Below are 17,154 nucleotides of genomic sequence, written 5' to 3' on the forward strand. Positions count from 1 at the left end.
GCAGTACGATCAGGATTGGCATTTGCGTAACCTCATCACTAATGTGTTCACACTATTGGGTCCTCTGGCAGTACCCGATTTCTATCTGTAACCATCTGGCATCTTTGTCTTGTGCTTTAGGTAGGGCATAATTCTAAAACCTTACATTAGTTGACGAATTTCTCTTGCGTTTATAATTTTACCGACGACTTGGCTAACTGCGCTATACTTTTAAGTCAACTGCATACCGAAATACTCTTGCGCGCACATTTTTGAGTCGCGAATATGAATGGAGCAAATTTGTCATTTTCATACTACGGAAGACGAACATCCCAGCAGCTGAATGTGGCTAAGTATCATTTTACTATTATATAACTATTGATTGAACTATTGATGCTAGTGGGGTAAATATCTGGGATGTGAGTCAGTTAAACCCTACCAAACTGCAAGGAATTACTTTTTTACTATACTTTTGTGGCGAACAGTAGTGTCACCTTCTGAAATTAAACAACAGCTTAAATCATGGAACCATGTCCCACATGCTTATACAGTAATATAGACTAAATAACTGTACAGAGCTGAACTTGTCCCTGTAGTTTGTGTCCCCAGGTGTCTGCCTCCACACCCAGCTCCACACCTCCCTGCTGTCACCACTGGTCTAAGAAGTCCATAACGGTTTGGTAAGGGCACTTTCAGTTTCAGGGCTTGGGCTGAATAACTTTCTGTAGTTGATGTGGTCTCTACTAGACTTCAGAAGTAATAGGAATTGTTCAATGTTATCTGCATAAATCAAATGGTATAGTTGGTCAAATATTGTAATTGTAGCGTAAGAGTTACATTAGAGCATTAAAAAGTTGCTGCATCACCTCCTGTTTCTGGTGGTTGTTACGTGTGATGTTATCTTGCCGTTATTATGTCATGTTTTTAAACTGATGAATGTTGTTGGTCACAGTGGGGGGGGCGCAACTCCAGAACTTGCCTTCTTGAAAATGTATGATGCAATTGTGATTGGTTCAGTACCTTCATTGTGTGGAAGTTTGCCTTTCTTAAGACAGCCAACCTGTATGTCTCTAGTTAATAAATAAAGCTACTAAGTTATAGCACAGCTATTTAGTTATAGCACGTTGTCTTACGAGATTGAATCACATGTACATCCTGTACGAAACAAGAAGGCTGTGAACGTTTTTATAAAGATGCTGTCTGACTTCACAGGATCCCCTGGGCAAGGCATGGGGCGCCAGGAGGGACCGAGGCTGATCACCAAGCTGTTCTGAAACGCCAAAGGCCAGAAATTATTATCTTCGTTTTTTGTTTTTCCTTATTAGTAGTTCTGGTTTTCATTCTGTGATTTGAGGTAATATCTTGGGTGATCCGAGTAGTGAGCTGTTTTTGCCCCTATTGCTGCTACTATAGTTTATACATTACTCAATACGTCATGTAAACATGTAAACTTAAAGTTTCATATTTGTTACCGCTTTACAAGTGCAAGGGTTTTTGTTACCAGATGTTTTGACCGAGCTATCACTGTTACCAGACATTGTGGTGAAACCATCTTATTGTTTTCCAGAATAGGAGCCGTGGCGGAGGGCAGCTAATGGCGATCAGTGCTGGAGGACCTGCTGGGGAAGGACATCCCTCGTGGGGTTGAGACGTCCGTCTCCGAGGTGATTATCACACTCGCCTCAATGCAATATAGAGTACTACTACTACTACTTCCGCTAAACAAGCCATTTAACCTCTCCTACATCCGTCTCTTCAGCCATCCTTTTGACCAGAATTATTTTGGGAATTATTTTAGAACTTTTCCCTAGGTTTATATTTTTATTTAGCCTCCAATTAATTTCTGCTCTAGATGTGAAGGCTGCAGAGGACCCACCAGGATCCCCTTGGAGGACAGCAATGGGACTGCTTGAGGTCTTTGGAAGGTAAATGACAGCTGTTGGTCAACATTGAATTCTCAATCTAGTCATGCGACAACCAGTAGTGCACTCTTGAATTCACACTTCTTGATTTCTGAGAAAAAAATTACTGAAGATGCTTGGTCCTACACAATGGTTTCCAGAGTACCTATGTTGGGGCAGGTTTCAAATATTAAAACAAATCTCTTTTAATCTTTCCTCATCTTTTACACTCCATCCAGCACTTCAGTTCAGAATGCCTTCCAAAGAATGAAGCCCACCCACCCATGGCTCAGCTAATGGCGTTCACCGGACCAGGAACCCCGAGACCTGAAGGAGGAGCCGTGCATCTGGAGGAACACCATGAGGCTACCCGCCAAGTATGACTCGTAAGTTGGCATAAACTGTGTAGTTTACTCCCAGACATTCGAGCAAACTACCCCTGATACCAGACTGCCCATACCAGTGCTGTGTCTTACCAGACCATCAAACTACCACTGATACCAGAACGCTCAAACCACTGCTATTACCAACTGCTGATGCATGTTACCAGAGCAACAAAATTACCACTGTGAAGGTTGCCAGACATTGAGGCCAAACTACCTCGGTTTGTTACGCCCAGACTTCCACGAGGAGGGGGGCGCCTTCTTGAAAATGTATGATGCAATTGTGATTGGTTCAGTACCTTCATTGTGTGGAAGTTTGCCTTTCTTAAGACAGCCAACCTGTATGTCTCTAGTTAATAAATAAAGCCACTAAGTTATAGCACAGCTATTTAGTTATAGCACGTTGTCTTCCGAGATTGAATCACATGTACATCCTGTACGAAACAAGAAGGCTGTGAACGTTTTTATAAAGATGCTTTCTGACTTCACAGGATCTCCTGGGCAAGGCATGGGGCACCAGGATGGACCGAGGCTGATCACCAAGCTGTTCTGAAACGCCAAAGGCCAGAGATTATTATCTTAGTTTTTTGTTTTTCCTTATAAGTAGTTCTGATTTTCATTCTGTGATTTGAGGTAATATCTTGGGTGATCCGAGTAGTGAGCTGTTTTTGCCCCTATTGCTGCTACTATAGTTTATACATTACTCAATACGTTGACATGTAAACTTAAGGTTTCATATTTGTTACCGCTTTACAATTGCAAGGGTTTTTGTTACCAGATGTTTTGACGGAACTATCACTGTTACCAGACATTGTGGTGAAACCGTCTTATTGTTTTCCAGAATAGGAGCCGTGGCGGAGGGCAGCTAATGGCGATCAGTGCTGGAGGACCTGCTGGGGAAGGACATCCCTCGTGGGGTTGAGACGTCCGTCTCCGAGGTGATTATCACACTCGTCTCAATGCAATATAGAGTACTACTACTACTACTTCCGCTAAACAAGCCATTTAACCTCTCCTACATCCGTCTCTTCAGCCATCCTTTTGACCAGAATTATTTTGGGAATTATTTTAGAACTTTTCCCTAGGTTTATATTTTTATTTAGCCTCCAATTAATTTCTGCTCTAGATGTGAAGGCTGCAGAGGACCCACCAGGATCCCCTTGGAGGACAGCAATGGGACTGCTTGAGGTCTTTGGAAGGTAAATGACAGCTGTTGGTCAACATTGAATTCTCAATCTAGTCATGCGACAACCAGTAGTGCACTCTTGAATTCACACTTCTTGATTTCTGAGAAAAAAATTACTGAAGATGCTTGGTCCTACACAATGGTTTCCAGAGTACCTATGTTGGGGCAGGTTTCAAATATTAAAACAAATCTCTTTTAATCTTTCCTCATCTTTTACACTCCATCCAGCACTTCAGTTCAGAATGCCTTCCAAAGAATGAAGCCCATCCACCCATGGCTCAGCTAATGGCGTTCACCGGACCAGGAACCCCGAGACCTGAAGGAGGAGCCGTGCATCTGGAGGAACACCATGAGGCTACCTGCCAAGTATGACTCGTAAGTTGGCATAAACTGTGTAGTTTACTCCCAGACATTCGAGCAAACTACCCCTGATACCAGACTGCCCATACCAGTGCTGTGTCTTACCAGACCATCAAACTACCACTGATACCAGAACGCTCAAACCACTGCTATTACCAACTGCTGATGCATGTTACCAGAGCAGCAAAACTACCACTGTGAAGGTTGCCAGACATTGAGGCCAAACTACCTCGGTTTGTTACGCCCAGACTTCCACGAGGAGGGGGGCGCCTTCTTGAAAATGTATGATGCAATTGTGATTGGTTCAGTACCTTCATTGTGTGGAAGTTTGCCTTTCTTAAGACAGACAACCTGTATGTCTCTAGTTAATAAATAAAGCTACTAAGTTATAGCACAGCTATTTAGTTATAGCACGTTGTCTTCCGAGATTGAATCACATGTACATCCTGTACGAAACAAGAAGGCTGTGAACGTTTTTATAAAGATGCTTTCTGACTTCACAGGATCACCTGGGCAAGGCATGGGGAACCAGGATGGACCGAGGCTGATCACCAAGCTGTTCTGAAACGCCAAAGGCCAGAGATTATTATCTTAGTTTTTTGTTTTTCCTTATAAGTAGTTCTGATTTTCATTCTGTGATTTGAGGTAATATCTTGGGTGATCCGAGTAGTGAGCTGTTTTTGCCCCTATTGCTGCTACTATAGTTTATACATTACTCAATACGTTGACATGTAAACTTAAGGTTTCATATTTGTTACCGCTTTACAAGTGCAAGGGTTTTTGTTACCAGATGTTTTGACGGAACTATCACTGTTACCAGACATTGTGGTGAAACCGTCTTATTGTTTTCCAGAATAGGAGCCGTGGCGGAGGGCAGCTAATGGCGATCAGTGCTGGAGGACCTGCTGGGGAAGGACATCCCCCGTGGGGTCGAGACGTCCGTCTCCGAGGTGATTATCACACTCGCCTCAATGCAATATAGAGTACTACTACTACTACTTCCGCTAAACAAGCCATTTAACCTCTCCTACATCCGTCTCTTCAGCCATCCTTTTGACCAGAATTATTTTGGGAATTATTTTAGAACTTTTCCCTAGGTTTATATTTTTATTTAGCCTCCAATTAATTTTTGCTCTAGATGTGAAGGCTGCAGAGGACCCACCAGGATCCCCTTGGAGGACAGCAATGGGACTGCTTGAGGTCTTTGGAAGGTAAATGACAGCTGTTGGTCAACATTGAATTCTCAATCTCGTCATGTGACAACCAGTAGTGCACTCTTGAATTCACACTTCTTGATTTCTGAGAAAAAAATTACTGAAGATGCTTGGTCCTACACAATGGTTTCCAGAGTACCTATGTTGGGGCAGGTTTCGAATATTAAAACAAATCTCTTTTAATCTTTCCTCATCTTTTACACTCCATCCAGCACTTCAGTTCAGAATGCCTTCCAAAGAATGAAGCCCACCCACCCATGGCTCAGCTAATGGCGTTCACCGGACCAGGAACCCCGAGACCTGAAGGAGGAGCCGTGCATCTGGAGGAACACCATGTGGCTACCTGCTAAGTATGACTCGTAAGTTGGCATAAACTGTGTAGTTTACTCCCAGACATTCGAGCAAACTACCCCTGATACCAGACTGCCCATACTCAAACCACTGCTATTATCAAACTGCTGGTGCATGTTACCAGAGCAGCAAAACTACCACTGTGAAGGTTGCCAGACATTGAGGCCAAACTACCTCCGTTTGTTACGCCCAGACTTCCACGAGGAGGGGAGCTGGTGGCTGGAGGACCTCCCTGATGGTGGGGCGAGTGACACCCAACTCTACAGGGCTGCCCACGGAGGAGAGAGCTGAAGCTGTGCATCCTGAAGGTGAATCTGGTACTGATGGTGCTGATACTGGGCAGGATGGGGTGTTGGGCTCTCCATCAGATGGCACTGGGCTCCAACCCCAAGGCAGAATACATTTAATGACATGCGTCAGAATGCATGTCATCACAAGTCTCTTTGGATAAGAGGGTCTGCTAAATAACTGAATGTCGTCTCATTTTGAATAATGTCAATGATCGATGTCATCCGTTTTTCCGCGGTTGAAGTGCTGTGTTCAGTCTGGGAAGGACACACCTGAGCTGTTTCACACCTGAATCTCTTAACCGCTAAAGCCCTTCAGGTCAGTAGTCCTCTGCTGAAGATTACATGAGCTAGGATAATGTGTTAATTAACTACAGTTGTAATAACCTGTTTAACATGACGCTGCATTTTATCCTCTGGCAATATTTCAGTGACCAACAAATGGTGCCTCATCACAGCTCAACATCGCTGGCCTGTGGATTCATCTCCTACACTCACACAACGTGACTTTGTAACCATCTGTTGCATGTTAGGATGCTAACGTGTTCCACCAGGGGTTCCTTCCTTCCCGCAGTGGGAGTGTTCCTTGTCCTTTGAGGAGTTAGGGTTCAGTGTTAGGGACAGAGTTAGGGAGAGATGGTTGAGTCCTGGCTGGTTCACGATGAACCGCTGTAATGGTTTTTCAAATTGTGTTTGGATGCAACGCTTTGCCAAAATGTTTCAATGTGCAAACACTCACATAAACATGCATAAAATGTATACCAAGTGTGTTTATAAAATATATTCCGATAAAATCCTGCCTGTTTGTGTGGCTTTTTATTACCATAAAACAATTTTCTCTAACCTTAATTTCACCAATTCTATTTGTATAGCCCTAATCACCATTACAGTCTCAAAGGGCTGAACAGGCCAAATATTTATGACACCCCCCTTTACCCAAGCCCCCACAAGCGCAAGAAAACTCCCTTGAATTAGCATAGAAGAAATCCCCACTGCTCTAACCTTAAAGGGGACATATTGTACCACCAGGTGTGAGTGTGATTTGCCTTACAAGCCGTTTTGAAAATCTGCCCCATATGACATCACTAGTGGGCGTGTCCACCTAGATCTGTGCTGGATAGATGAGCAACGTTTACTTCAGTCCACTGGGTAGGCTGGGAGACGGATCTATCCAGCACAGATCTAGGTGGACATGCCCACTAGTGATGTCATATGGGGCAGATTTTCGAAACGGCTTGTAAGGCAAATCCCACTCACACCTGGTGGTATATGTCCCCTTTAACCCTACCTTAACGTCCCCCGTCCCCTATCTACCCTTATCTTTACCTCCCTTCTCCCTAAACTCCTCTCTACCCTCTACTTTAACCTGCCCCTTCCCTCACCTTAACCTCCCACTCCCCTAACCTTAAGATCACCTCTATCCTACCTTCCACTCCCCTCTACCCTCAGCTTAACCTCCACTAAGCCTCCCTCCTACCCTCTAGCCTAACCTTTCTACTCCTCCCCTCCCACTATTTTTACTTTTCTCATTCATTAAGTTACTTTTTTAAACGATCATGATGTACGTGGAGTATAAGATGTGATTAAATATGAGTGTAAAAATTACTGAAATCCATGAGAAATGTAAGGTTTCATGACCATTTAAGGCGCGGATACAGTTGCTTGGCATAGCTTTTGGCGAGCAGTCTCTCACCAGTTAGTTGAGGGCACATCGTCAGATGACGCTCTAGTGAGGTACACAATGGCCTTTGTTAATGCTGCTAATGGATGGGAAAGAGGGAGTTTTTGCAATGGGTCTATTTCCGTTGACACTGATTTGAGTTGCCTCATTTCTCTTTGTCGCTGCGACCCTCTACAAATAGCTTTCTCTCTTCTATCACCAGTCACTAATCAACCGCAACCACCATTAAATTCAGCTTCAACCCAGTGGCGCCCCCTAGTGGTGCTCTTAGGCCATCGGTGTCCTGCTAATCTCCACCATGTTTATCTCTCTGGCTCCCTGTGCTGGCTCTCTGAGGAGCTCGCTGGCACCCTTTACTGCCACTCTATGGGGGAGGAGAAAGACTAACGGTCACAGGGGAATGTGGCAGTTATTAATGCCTTCATAAACTGGAGTGTACGGTTCTCTAACAGCATGGTGCACAAACGTTGATTAGAAACACGATTTGGTGAACAGTTATTGATAGTACTTTGCTTGCTGTGTTTGGTGTAATTGATTCCAGTACGAGCCTAGCACTACGCGGCCAAGCAGAACACAGCCCCGGGCCCCGGGAAAGCTGGACGCATAGCTTCGGTTTAACAAGTGATTGCAGGAAGTTGCATTGGCTGTGTTTACATCGGTGCCTCTTGGAAGAAGTGGGCCAGATTTTAGCCCAGGAAAGACAACGGGGAGGGGGGGGAGAGAGAGGTGCCTGGGCGTGAGGCATAGGCTAATGAAGGAAAATCTGACTTACTCTGGTTCGTCTTCGTTCTCCTCTTCCAGGATGTTGGGCAGTCTTTTCAAAACAAACAGGCAGAATTATAGGAGTCGCACCGGAAGGTGTTGACCCTGAACTCTGTGGCATCACATTGGGTGTGAATGTGTACATGAGTTTCCCTTTGTGTTAGCACTACGTGTGTGTATGTCTTTGTGTGTGTGCGTGCAGCAACCAAACATTCCTACATAGCGCTTTTGTTTACAGACCATTGCTCACCTTTTTATAAGCCCCACCACCCCACCACCATCATCCTCATTTTCCAACTCCATCCTCATCACCATCCCCATCACCACCATCACCACCATCATCGACCCCCCCCCCCCCCCCCCCGTACAGCGATCACATCCATCACACGGACCAACACGGAGCAGCAGCATGGGTTTGTGGCTGTAGTGAGAGCGTTCAGAGGAAGGCGTGGCTTACTGTTCGCTGGCCTCCGGAGGCGGGTCCTCCACGATGATGGCGGTGCGCTGCTCCTCCTCCAGCTGCCTCACCGCCGCCTCGGCCGCCCTCCAGGCCATGTCCTCCGCAATGCGGGCCGCCTCCAGGCGCTCCCGCTGCAGCCTGGGGGGGCACAGGGGGTCAGGGGCCGTGGGGGTGCCTCTGCGCTTTGAATACCGTGAGGCTCAACACGGCAGTGGAGGTCAGTGGAGCAGCTTTTGTGTTTTTTTTATCCTCTGCATCTTATTCATAATAAATCTGTGTTCTGGAATGGGCTGATGCGGTGTTAGTGCGGTTCTCGTGACACCTAGGTCACTTTCAAGAGCCTCAACACCCATTTGTACATCTAGGGTCGATAACGTTTTCCCCCGTCTTGTAAAAAAGGAGCAGGAGGACACCTCACTAATAGCGTGAATAATTCATGCAGGGGAAGGGAAGGACAGGAGTGTTAAGATATGATGAGACGGGATTACTTTGTTAATCAATGACAGAATCGAAGCGACTGATGGGTGTTATTAGCAGCCCCTTACCGCTCCTCCATCTGGGCCAACATGGACTGCTCCGCCTGGCCCTCGATGGTGCCAGTCTGTGTCCCCGCATCTTCCGCCGGCAACTCCTTCCAAATAGCAACGCAACTTTTAATATGTGTAAATATTTTTTGAGTAAAAAAATTACAATTTACAAGTCCTACATATGTTGCTCTCTCTCTCTCTGTCTGTCTGTCTGTCTGTCTGTCTGTCTGTCTGTCTGTCTGTCTCACTTTTTCTCGCTCGCTCTCTCTCTCACTTTTTCTCTCTCTCTCACTTTTTCTCTCTCTCTCTCGCTATTTCTCTCTCTCTCTCTCTCTCTCTCTCTCTCTACGCCCTGTGGTCGTACCTGGTTCTCCTGGGGGGGCTGCTGGACCCGCTCCTTCTTGTCCCAGTCTGGGTCCACCTCCTCCAGGACCATGTCTGATGGGTCCTGGACTATGATGACTGCACATCACACAGGAGGCAGGATTATACTGGGTCTTGTTGGAATCTGTGTGTGTGGTGTCTGTCTGTGCAGTTATTAGTGTTTGTGTGTGTAGGTACGATTTTTGTGTGTGCACGGTGTGTTTGTGTGTCTGCACGGTGTGTGTGTGTGTGTGCTTCTAATATGTGGTAGGGTTATGAGCAAAAGCTCTGTTTACCCCACTATGGCATCTGTGTTTGAGTCATAGGCCCAAAGCCTTCTTGGTCTTCCAAACGCTAAAATGAAATATGTTTTCAGAACATTCAGCCAGAATAGCGTTCTTGTTACATAAAGTCAACAACAGCTAGAGTCAGTTAGTCAGCAGTGCGAGCTTGTAGTACACATCTTTTAATTGGAGAGAATGACAGTAAACACATTCTCACAGAGCATTATTTGCAGTAAACATTTTTCAGGCATGTTCTTGAAAATAGTGCGATGAAGTTCAATGTAACAACATTTCAAAGTGACACAAACAGTCGACTACGATGTCTTTATTATGATGTGTCTGAATCTTTAGAATTTTGTGATATATTATTTCTAAGAAGTGCAGTGTAATGTATTAGAAGTGACAGTTCAATGTATTGATTGATTGACTGATGGGTTGATTACTTGATGGGTGCAAAAAAAATAATTTATAAATTCATACATCATACATCAATATGAGCTGCCTGGTATGTAAAGTAACTTTACATTGCATATTTTTTACACTTGATAATCATTGACATCAATTAGCTCAAAAAAAATTACAATTTGTAATAACTAAATAAAGAGGGACATATTAAATGGTGTATTTCGATTTTTTTCTCGAACATTAACATGTCCTATTGCAACTGTATCTCGATCTGAAGATATCACAGTGGATTATCTTGGTCACTATCGTGTTACATAATGTACATAAACAACATACAGGATATACTTAGCTGTGGGCGTATTTTAAACCATTATAGCCTAACATAGTAATTTACTATGGCAAATAAGAGTAAATAACTGCTTAGTATAGATGGTGCAGGTGTCTGTAGAAACTGGCTCCATTGTGCGATTGTCTTGCTTGCTCTGCTAAAGTGCATCTGTTTCTGAGTGAAGGACTCTGTCCAACCCTGTCTTCTCCTTTAATTTAAGGGGCTCTCATGGCTCCTGAAACAGAATGAGAAGAGGAGCCTGGGTTAGAGTCGTCCTCACTGCTTGACTTCTAAGACCTTCCCTGTTTATGCACCAGCAACGAACCCATCAGCCAATCAGTCACCTCCGCATGTGAAGCTCTTCAATTCTCTTTTAGATTGATTAATATTGAACATGCCTCGCCTGAGTCCTATTTTATGAAGTGGTAGAGGCTGTTTGGTACTGAATGTGGCGCTAGTGTGTCTGAACATTAGCCAGCAGCATTGTACTTACTGTTCTCCACTCCATCGTTGTTGTCCTGCAACAGAAAACAAATGGTACGTTAACACAGGAATGCTCATAAATAAATCCAGATGAATCGTTACAACGCGGAAAATGATGGACATTACTTATTGTCATTTTGTAACGCATCCACAAGATGGACGTACCTTCTTCAGCACAGGTTGGGGCAGCATGCGACCAATGCCTCCAACGATCCAGCCTACCACACTGGAGGGAAGGTCATCATTACACAATGTCTGGTATAGTTAAGGGCACAATGTTCCCTCTGGAACAGTGGACCTTTAAACATGCAGGGCGGGAGTGAATCCAACCCCATTTAGCTGAACTAGCCTAACATCTTGCTCGTTGGAAACAGGGTTTCAGGGTATTATTTTGTGCTTAGCTGTTACAACACGGCAGTTAAACTGTAATAAATCACCTCGTTGTACACTAACGTTTAGAAGAAGGCGCTCGGTCTAATACATGCCATCATGTCTCCTATAAAACCATCGGTTTCCGTGTATGAACCGCTCACTCGGATTCTGAAGAGAAATAAAGCGAGATGTATGTCTGCTCTACCACACGAGTTGAAATCTCTCGTGACCAGAATGCTGTGGTGCTTACTTCTCCGTGTCGCCCGCCGGAGCTGGAGCCTCCTCAGCTGGGGAGAAGAAGAGGAGACACTTTGTCTCAGTAACGGCCCGCCGCCCCTGATTCATCAACAGAGCCCGCTTTTTGCTTAGCAGCCACTATGGCCACATTGCTTATGGGTGCTGGAGCTACAGGATAGGGAACATCACGGACGACCGCGGGAGGAGAGAGGGCCTGACCGTGTACCTTTCTTTTGACTCTGGGCCGCGCCTTCGTGGGGGACGTGGATGTAGATCTCGGGACGGGGAACCACCTTCTCGATGCCTTGCTTCAGCCACTCCATCATCCTGTTGAGGACGCACATGTGCACGTTCACATGCACGTATACACATGCCCATACATACACGCACGCACACACATATGCACACACAGACGCACGTACCCACACACACACACCGATGCACATACACACGTATGCAAACGATCACACACATGCATGTACAAACAAACACACAAACCGATTCACAAACTGTTTGTGCTATGGCCATAATAATTTATCACACACGTACCTCCATAGTATACACTATGTTTAGATCAGTGTTTAAATATGCATTATCCCCACTGTCCTATCTCTTGAGGAGGGTCAGAGAGCACTGTCCCCTCTACCTCTGCCAGCTTAGATACTGACCTGGGCTGCAGTTGGAGAGGCTTTTCCTCCTCCTCCTCTGGCTCAGATTCCACCTCCACCACGGGGATGTGGGCGAGAGGCTCAGCATCTAGAGAGAGAGAGGGGGAGGGAGAGAGGGAGAGAGGGGAATAGGGGGAGGGAGAGAGGGAGAGAGAGAGGAAGAGGGAGAGAGGGAGAGAGAGAGGAATAGGGGGAGGGAGAGAGGGAGAGAGAGAGGAATAGGGGGAGGGAGAGAGGGAGGGGAATAGGGAGAGGGAGGCATAGGGCAAGGGAGGGAGAGGGAAAGGGAGGGAGAGAGGGGAATAGGGAGAGGGAGGCATAGGGGAAGGGAGGGAGAGAGAGAGAGAGGGGGAGGGAGGAATAGGGGAAGGGAGGGAGAGAGAGGGAGAGAGAGAGGGAGGAATAGGGGAAGGGAGAGAAAGAGGGAGGAATAGGGGAAGAGAGAGAGGGAGAGGGAGAGGGAGAGAGAGGAATAGGGGAAGGAAGGTAGTGTTTACAGCCAATATATACCTTCAATGAGAGTTATTTGCACATGATGGATGCATGTTCTTCTCACCTGGTACATCTGCGACGTAATGCACCTAAAGGAGAAGCAACCACTTTTCAAAATCAAGATGACATCACTTTTGAGAGAAAACATTTAAAAAAAGTTGACCTTCTATGGTGCATAACAATAATTCAGCCAGCCACACAAAGGGTGCTTTCTTTAGTCCATGAATCGGGAGGTTTTCCTTCAGTACCTCCGTCACGTCGTCCTCTTGCTCTGGCTGCTTCTTGTACTTCTCATCTGGCTGCGGCACCACTTTTTCAATCCCTTGGACAATCCAGCCCATCACACCTTGACTGTAAAAAACGGGATAACCAAGAACATTTCCGTGATGAACAAGAATCCCTCAGATGCTGTACACTAGAGGGCGCTGTAGGGTCAAGCAAAAGCAGTAGTGGCAGTAGTGAAAAAAGCTTAGTAGCCAAACGTGAAGCCTATGTGATTCTGTGTGAATTTGAGCCCCCAAAACAAACAAGGTATAAGGGAGAGTGCCAAAATACAAACCCTGCGCATAGTATTGCCTACTATGGACATTGGCCTAAGGATAAAGGATTGCCCCCATGCTGACACTAAAAGCCGAAAGCACCAATAATGTAACAATGGTTTGCTTACATTCACTGATGAGTGTTTAGACTAACTTTTTTTACAGTATGTATCAGTGTGATTGATGATCGCTTGGATTTCTGAACGGCTCTGCTATTTAGACCTATAGTTTTGCCTGGTATACTGTAGCGCTAATGTAAAAGCTTTTGCTCCGCATAATTACTTACTTTGGCTCCGGATTGCTGTTTTTCCAGAGATAAAAGACATGTAACTCATACAGAGATAATCACGGACTGTACTAATAATCACATTGACTATGTTTAGATGTGCACAAAACGGACAAATATAGGCTACACACGCACGCACGCACGCGCGCACGCACGCGCGCGCGCGCGCACACACACACACACACACACACACACACACAGAGGAATGTTACCTGATTTTCTCATTTTCTTCCTGAACATAAAGAAAGAAACATGATATCATTGTCACAGTTGGGATTGCATCTCTCTCTCTCTCTCTCTCTCTCTCTCTCTCTGTGTTAGCTAGTACAGTGCAACACCTTGAGCCATGGGGGCTGAACGCACCTTGTTATCAGGCTTGGCGAGTCCTGCCGGCTGGGGGAGAGCGTGGGCCAGGCTGTGGGAAATCCATGTCAGAACCCTGGGCTGGGCACTAGGATGGGAAGGAACACAGGAGCTGAGCAAATCAATATTACATAACACACATTCTTTTAATTAGTTGAAAACAACTGCACTGCAGCATTAAGTACCTTATCAGGTGCGCACACTCTCAGAAGTGGTGTTAAAACGTCTCTTTAATAATTATGTTGTTTTTTTTGCTTCAAGGATTCAAGCTATTTGGTGAACAAGGTTTGCACTCAAGATATCGTGGCGCGCATTTACCAAAAAAGCACCCGCATCAGAAATTAAACACTAATGTAAAGTATTAATTTTATTTCCGCATTGTTTTTTTTAAAATTATACTCTGGGTGATCATTTACCCAAATTAGTAATTTGGGTGTAGCCTACAGAATAAAAAAAGCGGTCTGATCTTTACTTTGTTTGCCATTGCAAAGCTGAAGCTATTTCTCAACGTGTTCAAAACGCGTCTCCAGTTCAGAACATACTGTTCTTCTGATGTGGGGACACTTTGCACGGCCCAAACACCGCCACACCATCTCAAGTCTCCTGGCGGATTAGCCAGACTGACTTTGAGCTAATGACGGCAAAACAAGCCCTATCTTTTAATGTGTGCAGAGTCAGACTTCCCTGCTCCTGATCCTATCACAGGGAGACCATTTGTCTGGAAATCCCTCTAAGTCTGGGAGCAGAAAGTCCACAGGGTAGCAGCCATTTCAGTGACGCTATTGGATAAAACCCCCGTAAAAGTTTTGTATGCCTGGGTTTGAGAGTCCAATGGGTGCTCAACCATTGAAATTGCTGAGGTAAAATAAGTCGACATAATAAAGAAAGAACAAAAAATTACTCATAACATTTGTTCTCTGTTTGGCCTGTTGAGGGAATCAAAGTGGAAACTTCCGTGGATTCTTTTTGGACTCATGAGCGAGGCCGCCTCTGACAAGGAAGTTAACTCATGCATGCACGGCAGTTCAAACTTTGTGCACTCTGCTTGTGCACAGCAAGATGCTAAATACTGGGGACTATCTCTTTAATTAATATTTATTAAGACTCACCTGCTGTCCTCAGACGCCTCCTCTTCTTTTAGTGTCACCGCTGTCAAAGGCAACACATGATTTATTTGAGTTATTTTCCCTAGTCTGCCATATGCGGGGAGAAAAGATTAAATATATATTATTTCTGAACCTTTTTTGCTTTCTTCCTTGAATGTCACCTTCTTCTCCTGTTGATTAAAAAATATAAAATAAATTGTTTTTGTAAAACACTGAGGGGAAGCGGACACGTCTGCAAGGCTGCAAGACAGCTAAAGGAGTCTACACATCAAAGAAAACAGGAGATTGGCCTCCGCATCAGACTTCATGGCTACGGTCGCAAACAAAATGCAGACTACCTGAACACATTTCAATTATAGCGAGGAAGGGGGACATCTCTTAGTGCAGGGAGAAGGTATACAAATGCCTTTTCAAGTGGCTAGTAGTTATATAAACAAGGCTTATGTAATTTGTATATCATTACGATTCATATTTCCCAGACAAATACATACACACACGCACAGCACACACAGATAGGATGTGGACTGAGTACTTACAGCTGCAGAAGGCCGTGCTTCTGGTTTCTCCTCGCAGGCCTCTGGGGGCTGGGGAACCACTTTACCCACCCAGCTTAACATCCTGAAAGCACCCCAAAACACACATTCAACACACAGTTGGGGTTTTACACACTCACATAATCACTGCACTTAAAACACATTACGCTGTCTAAATGCAGCAGCACCAAACTCTGCCACTCATGTTTTAATAAAAAGAAGAAGAGAAGAAATCACGAATACAAAACCACTTTATAACGGAACGCGCACACTGTTTCAGCCCCTGGGCTACGCACAACGCGTGGCTGGGATTTTGTGTCGCTAAGTGTCACTCTCAATTAATGTTGAGCTTCTGTAACCTCGATCACACCACTCAGGTACGGTGTGAACACACACATGGAGAACACCTCCAAGGGCTTCTGTCGCCAGCGACTGCTCACAGTAGAAGCAGCAGATTTCAGTTTTAAATCTGCCCGCTGCAAAAAAGCTTGCAGTTCAAAGAAAGCCTCGCGTTTTGAACAGATCAATAACCTGCGGACAACATCCACATTATTCCTGGGCTGTTTTCCTTTTTTAGGAAGCGAGATTGAGAGCCAACTCAACGGATAGGGCAGATAGTCCCCCAGTTGCTGCCTGCTCGTAACTGCTCACCTATACCTAAGCACCGTAGCCAGTGGCAATCGCTTAATTCCTGTAGCCAGCGCACATTACAAGCTGAGAGCAAAGCACTTGACAGCAAAACCACGGTCTACGCAGTAGGCCAACTCTCCCCCCATACACCACAAAAGACCTGAATATTTTCCCTTGAGCGTATTTTTTCGCAACAGCGTGAACTTTTTTACACGGCCTGTGGGAAGCAGGGGAGCGGGCTGTTAATTAGCATGGGAAATTAGATAATATGGAAGGTCAGGGGACGGCGGATGTAGCTACGAGCCTTCAAAGTAGTGGGGTGTCTCTCTCTCTCTCTCTAGGGGGGGTCTAAGCTTACCTGTGGGCTTCAGTAGGGGTCCAGCATCACAGAGGCTGCGAGACTATGAGCCACGAAGGATCGGGGCGATGTGGGAGGATTATAACGCACTGGCTCCTGCTAACAGGATTAGCCGCTGAAGGACAGAGCAGGCCAGGAAGGAAGCTTAGATTAGTGTCGCAGCATCTGAAGAAGCGGCTTCATGGGGGGAAAACCTGAAGGCAGCAGCCGTTTCCTCAGCGCGTCACGCTCAACTTCCCCCAGTTTTCATGGAACTCCTCAGGGAGTAAGGGGAGGATTTGTGCTTTGATAATTAGCTCATTTGAAATAGATATCGTATAGATTTTGCGGATTGACATGCTGTTTCGTATAAGCATGAGAACCACAGTGGCTTCGATGGAAGACATACCTCCTCAGTCCATTCATTTAAAATGTGAGAGTGATTTGCATTTCGACAAGGTTCTGTGTTGACTGAACCGTACTACATGTCTTGTTGATGCAGAGATCATCAGCAATCGAACAAAACACAATTGTTGTTTTGTTGACAGCTCTCCCTCAATATGCGTCATCCAGTCATAGCATTTGGGGGGGATGGACAGGTGTGTGTCCATTAAAGGGCGACCTATGATCTAACATA

General features: G+C 45.3%; 1 protein-coding gene and 3 long non-coding RNA genes across 7 annotated transcripts in view; 3 read left to right on the forward strand and 1 right to left on the reverse strand.

Moving 5' to 3' along the window:
- cngb1a (cyclic nucleotide gated channel subunit beta 1a) overlaps nt 1-16,645 on the reverse strand; it is a 36,875-nt gene extending 20,230 nt beyond the window's left edge. For 2 of the 4 annotated variants that reach the window (XM_030378063.1, XM_030378065.1), the window contains exons 1-18: nt 16,539-16,645; nt 15,554-15,635; nt 15,151-15,187; nt 15,021-15,060; nt 13,912-13,999; nt 13,761-13,780; nt 13,549-13,563; nt 12,972-13,074; nt 12,788-12,812; nt 12,232-12,319; nt 11,790-11,890; nt 11,577-11,613; nt 11,120-11,180; nt 10,965-10,989; nt 9,456-9,553; nt 9,110-9,195; nt 8,562-8,702; nt 8,115-8,156 (exon numbers count right to left, since the gene is read on the reverse strand). In XM_030378063.1, the coding sequence (XP_030233923.1) occupies nt 8,115-8,156; nt 8,562-8,702; nt 9,110-9,195; nt 9,456-9,553; nt 10,965-10,989; nt 11,120-11,180; nt 11,577-11,613; nt 11,790-11,890; nt 12,232-12,319; nt 12,788-12,812; nt 12,972-13,074; nt 13,549-13,563; nt 13,761-13,780; nt 13,912-13,999; nt 15,021-15,060; nt 15,151-15,187; nt 15,554-15,634 (1,088 nt within the window). In that variant the 5' untranslated portion in view covers nt 15,635; nt 16,539-16,645. Of the gene's footprint in view, nt 1-8,114; nt 8,157-8,561; nt 8,703-9,109; nt 9,196-9,455; nt 9,554-10,964; nt 10,990-11,119; nt 11,181-11,576; nt 11,614-11,789; nt 11,891-12,231; nt 12,320-12,787; nt 12,813-12,971; nt 13,075-13,548; nt 13,564-13,760; nt 13,781-13,911; nt 14,000-15,020; nt 15,063-15,150; nt 15,188-15,553; nt 15,639-16,538 lie in introns of those variants that run through there. The other 2 variants (XM_030378064.1, XM_030378066.1) reach the window with 2 other exon arrangements.
- LOC115559276 (uncharacterized) lies at nt 1,557-2,225 on the forward strand. Its single transcript, XR_003979472.1, has 3 exons — nt 1,557-1,643; nt 1,832-1,904; nt 2,120-2,225. It is a non-coding gene; the product is annotated as an uncharacterized LOC115559276 (long non-coding RNA).
- On the forward strand, nt 3,115-3,714 carry LOC115559277 (uncharacterized). The gene is made up of 3 exons (XR_003979473.1): nt 3,115-3,201; nt 3,390-3,462; nt 3,678-3,714. It is a non-coding gene; the product is annotated as an uncharacterized LOC115559277 (long non-coding RNA).
- LOC115559275 (uncharacterized) lies at nt 4,673-6,176 on the forward strand. Its single transcript, XR_003979471.1, has 6 exons — nt 4,673-4,759; nt 4,948-5,020; nt 5,236-5,382; nt 5,568-5,682; nt 5,907-5,980; nt 6,093-6,176. It is a non-coding gene; the product is annotated as an uncharacterized LOC115559275 (long non-coding RNA).
- Nucleotides 16,646-17,154: the final 509 nt, after the last annotated feature.

This window comes from Gadus morhua, chromosome 14, assembly GCF_902167405.1.
Source record: "Gadus morhua chromosome 14, gadMor3.0, whole genome shotgun sequence".
Taxonomy (NCBI): Eukaryota; Metazoa; Chordata; class Actinopteri; order Gadiformes; family Gadidae; genus Gadus; species Gadus morhua.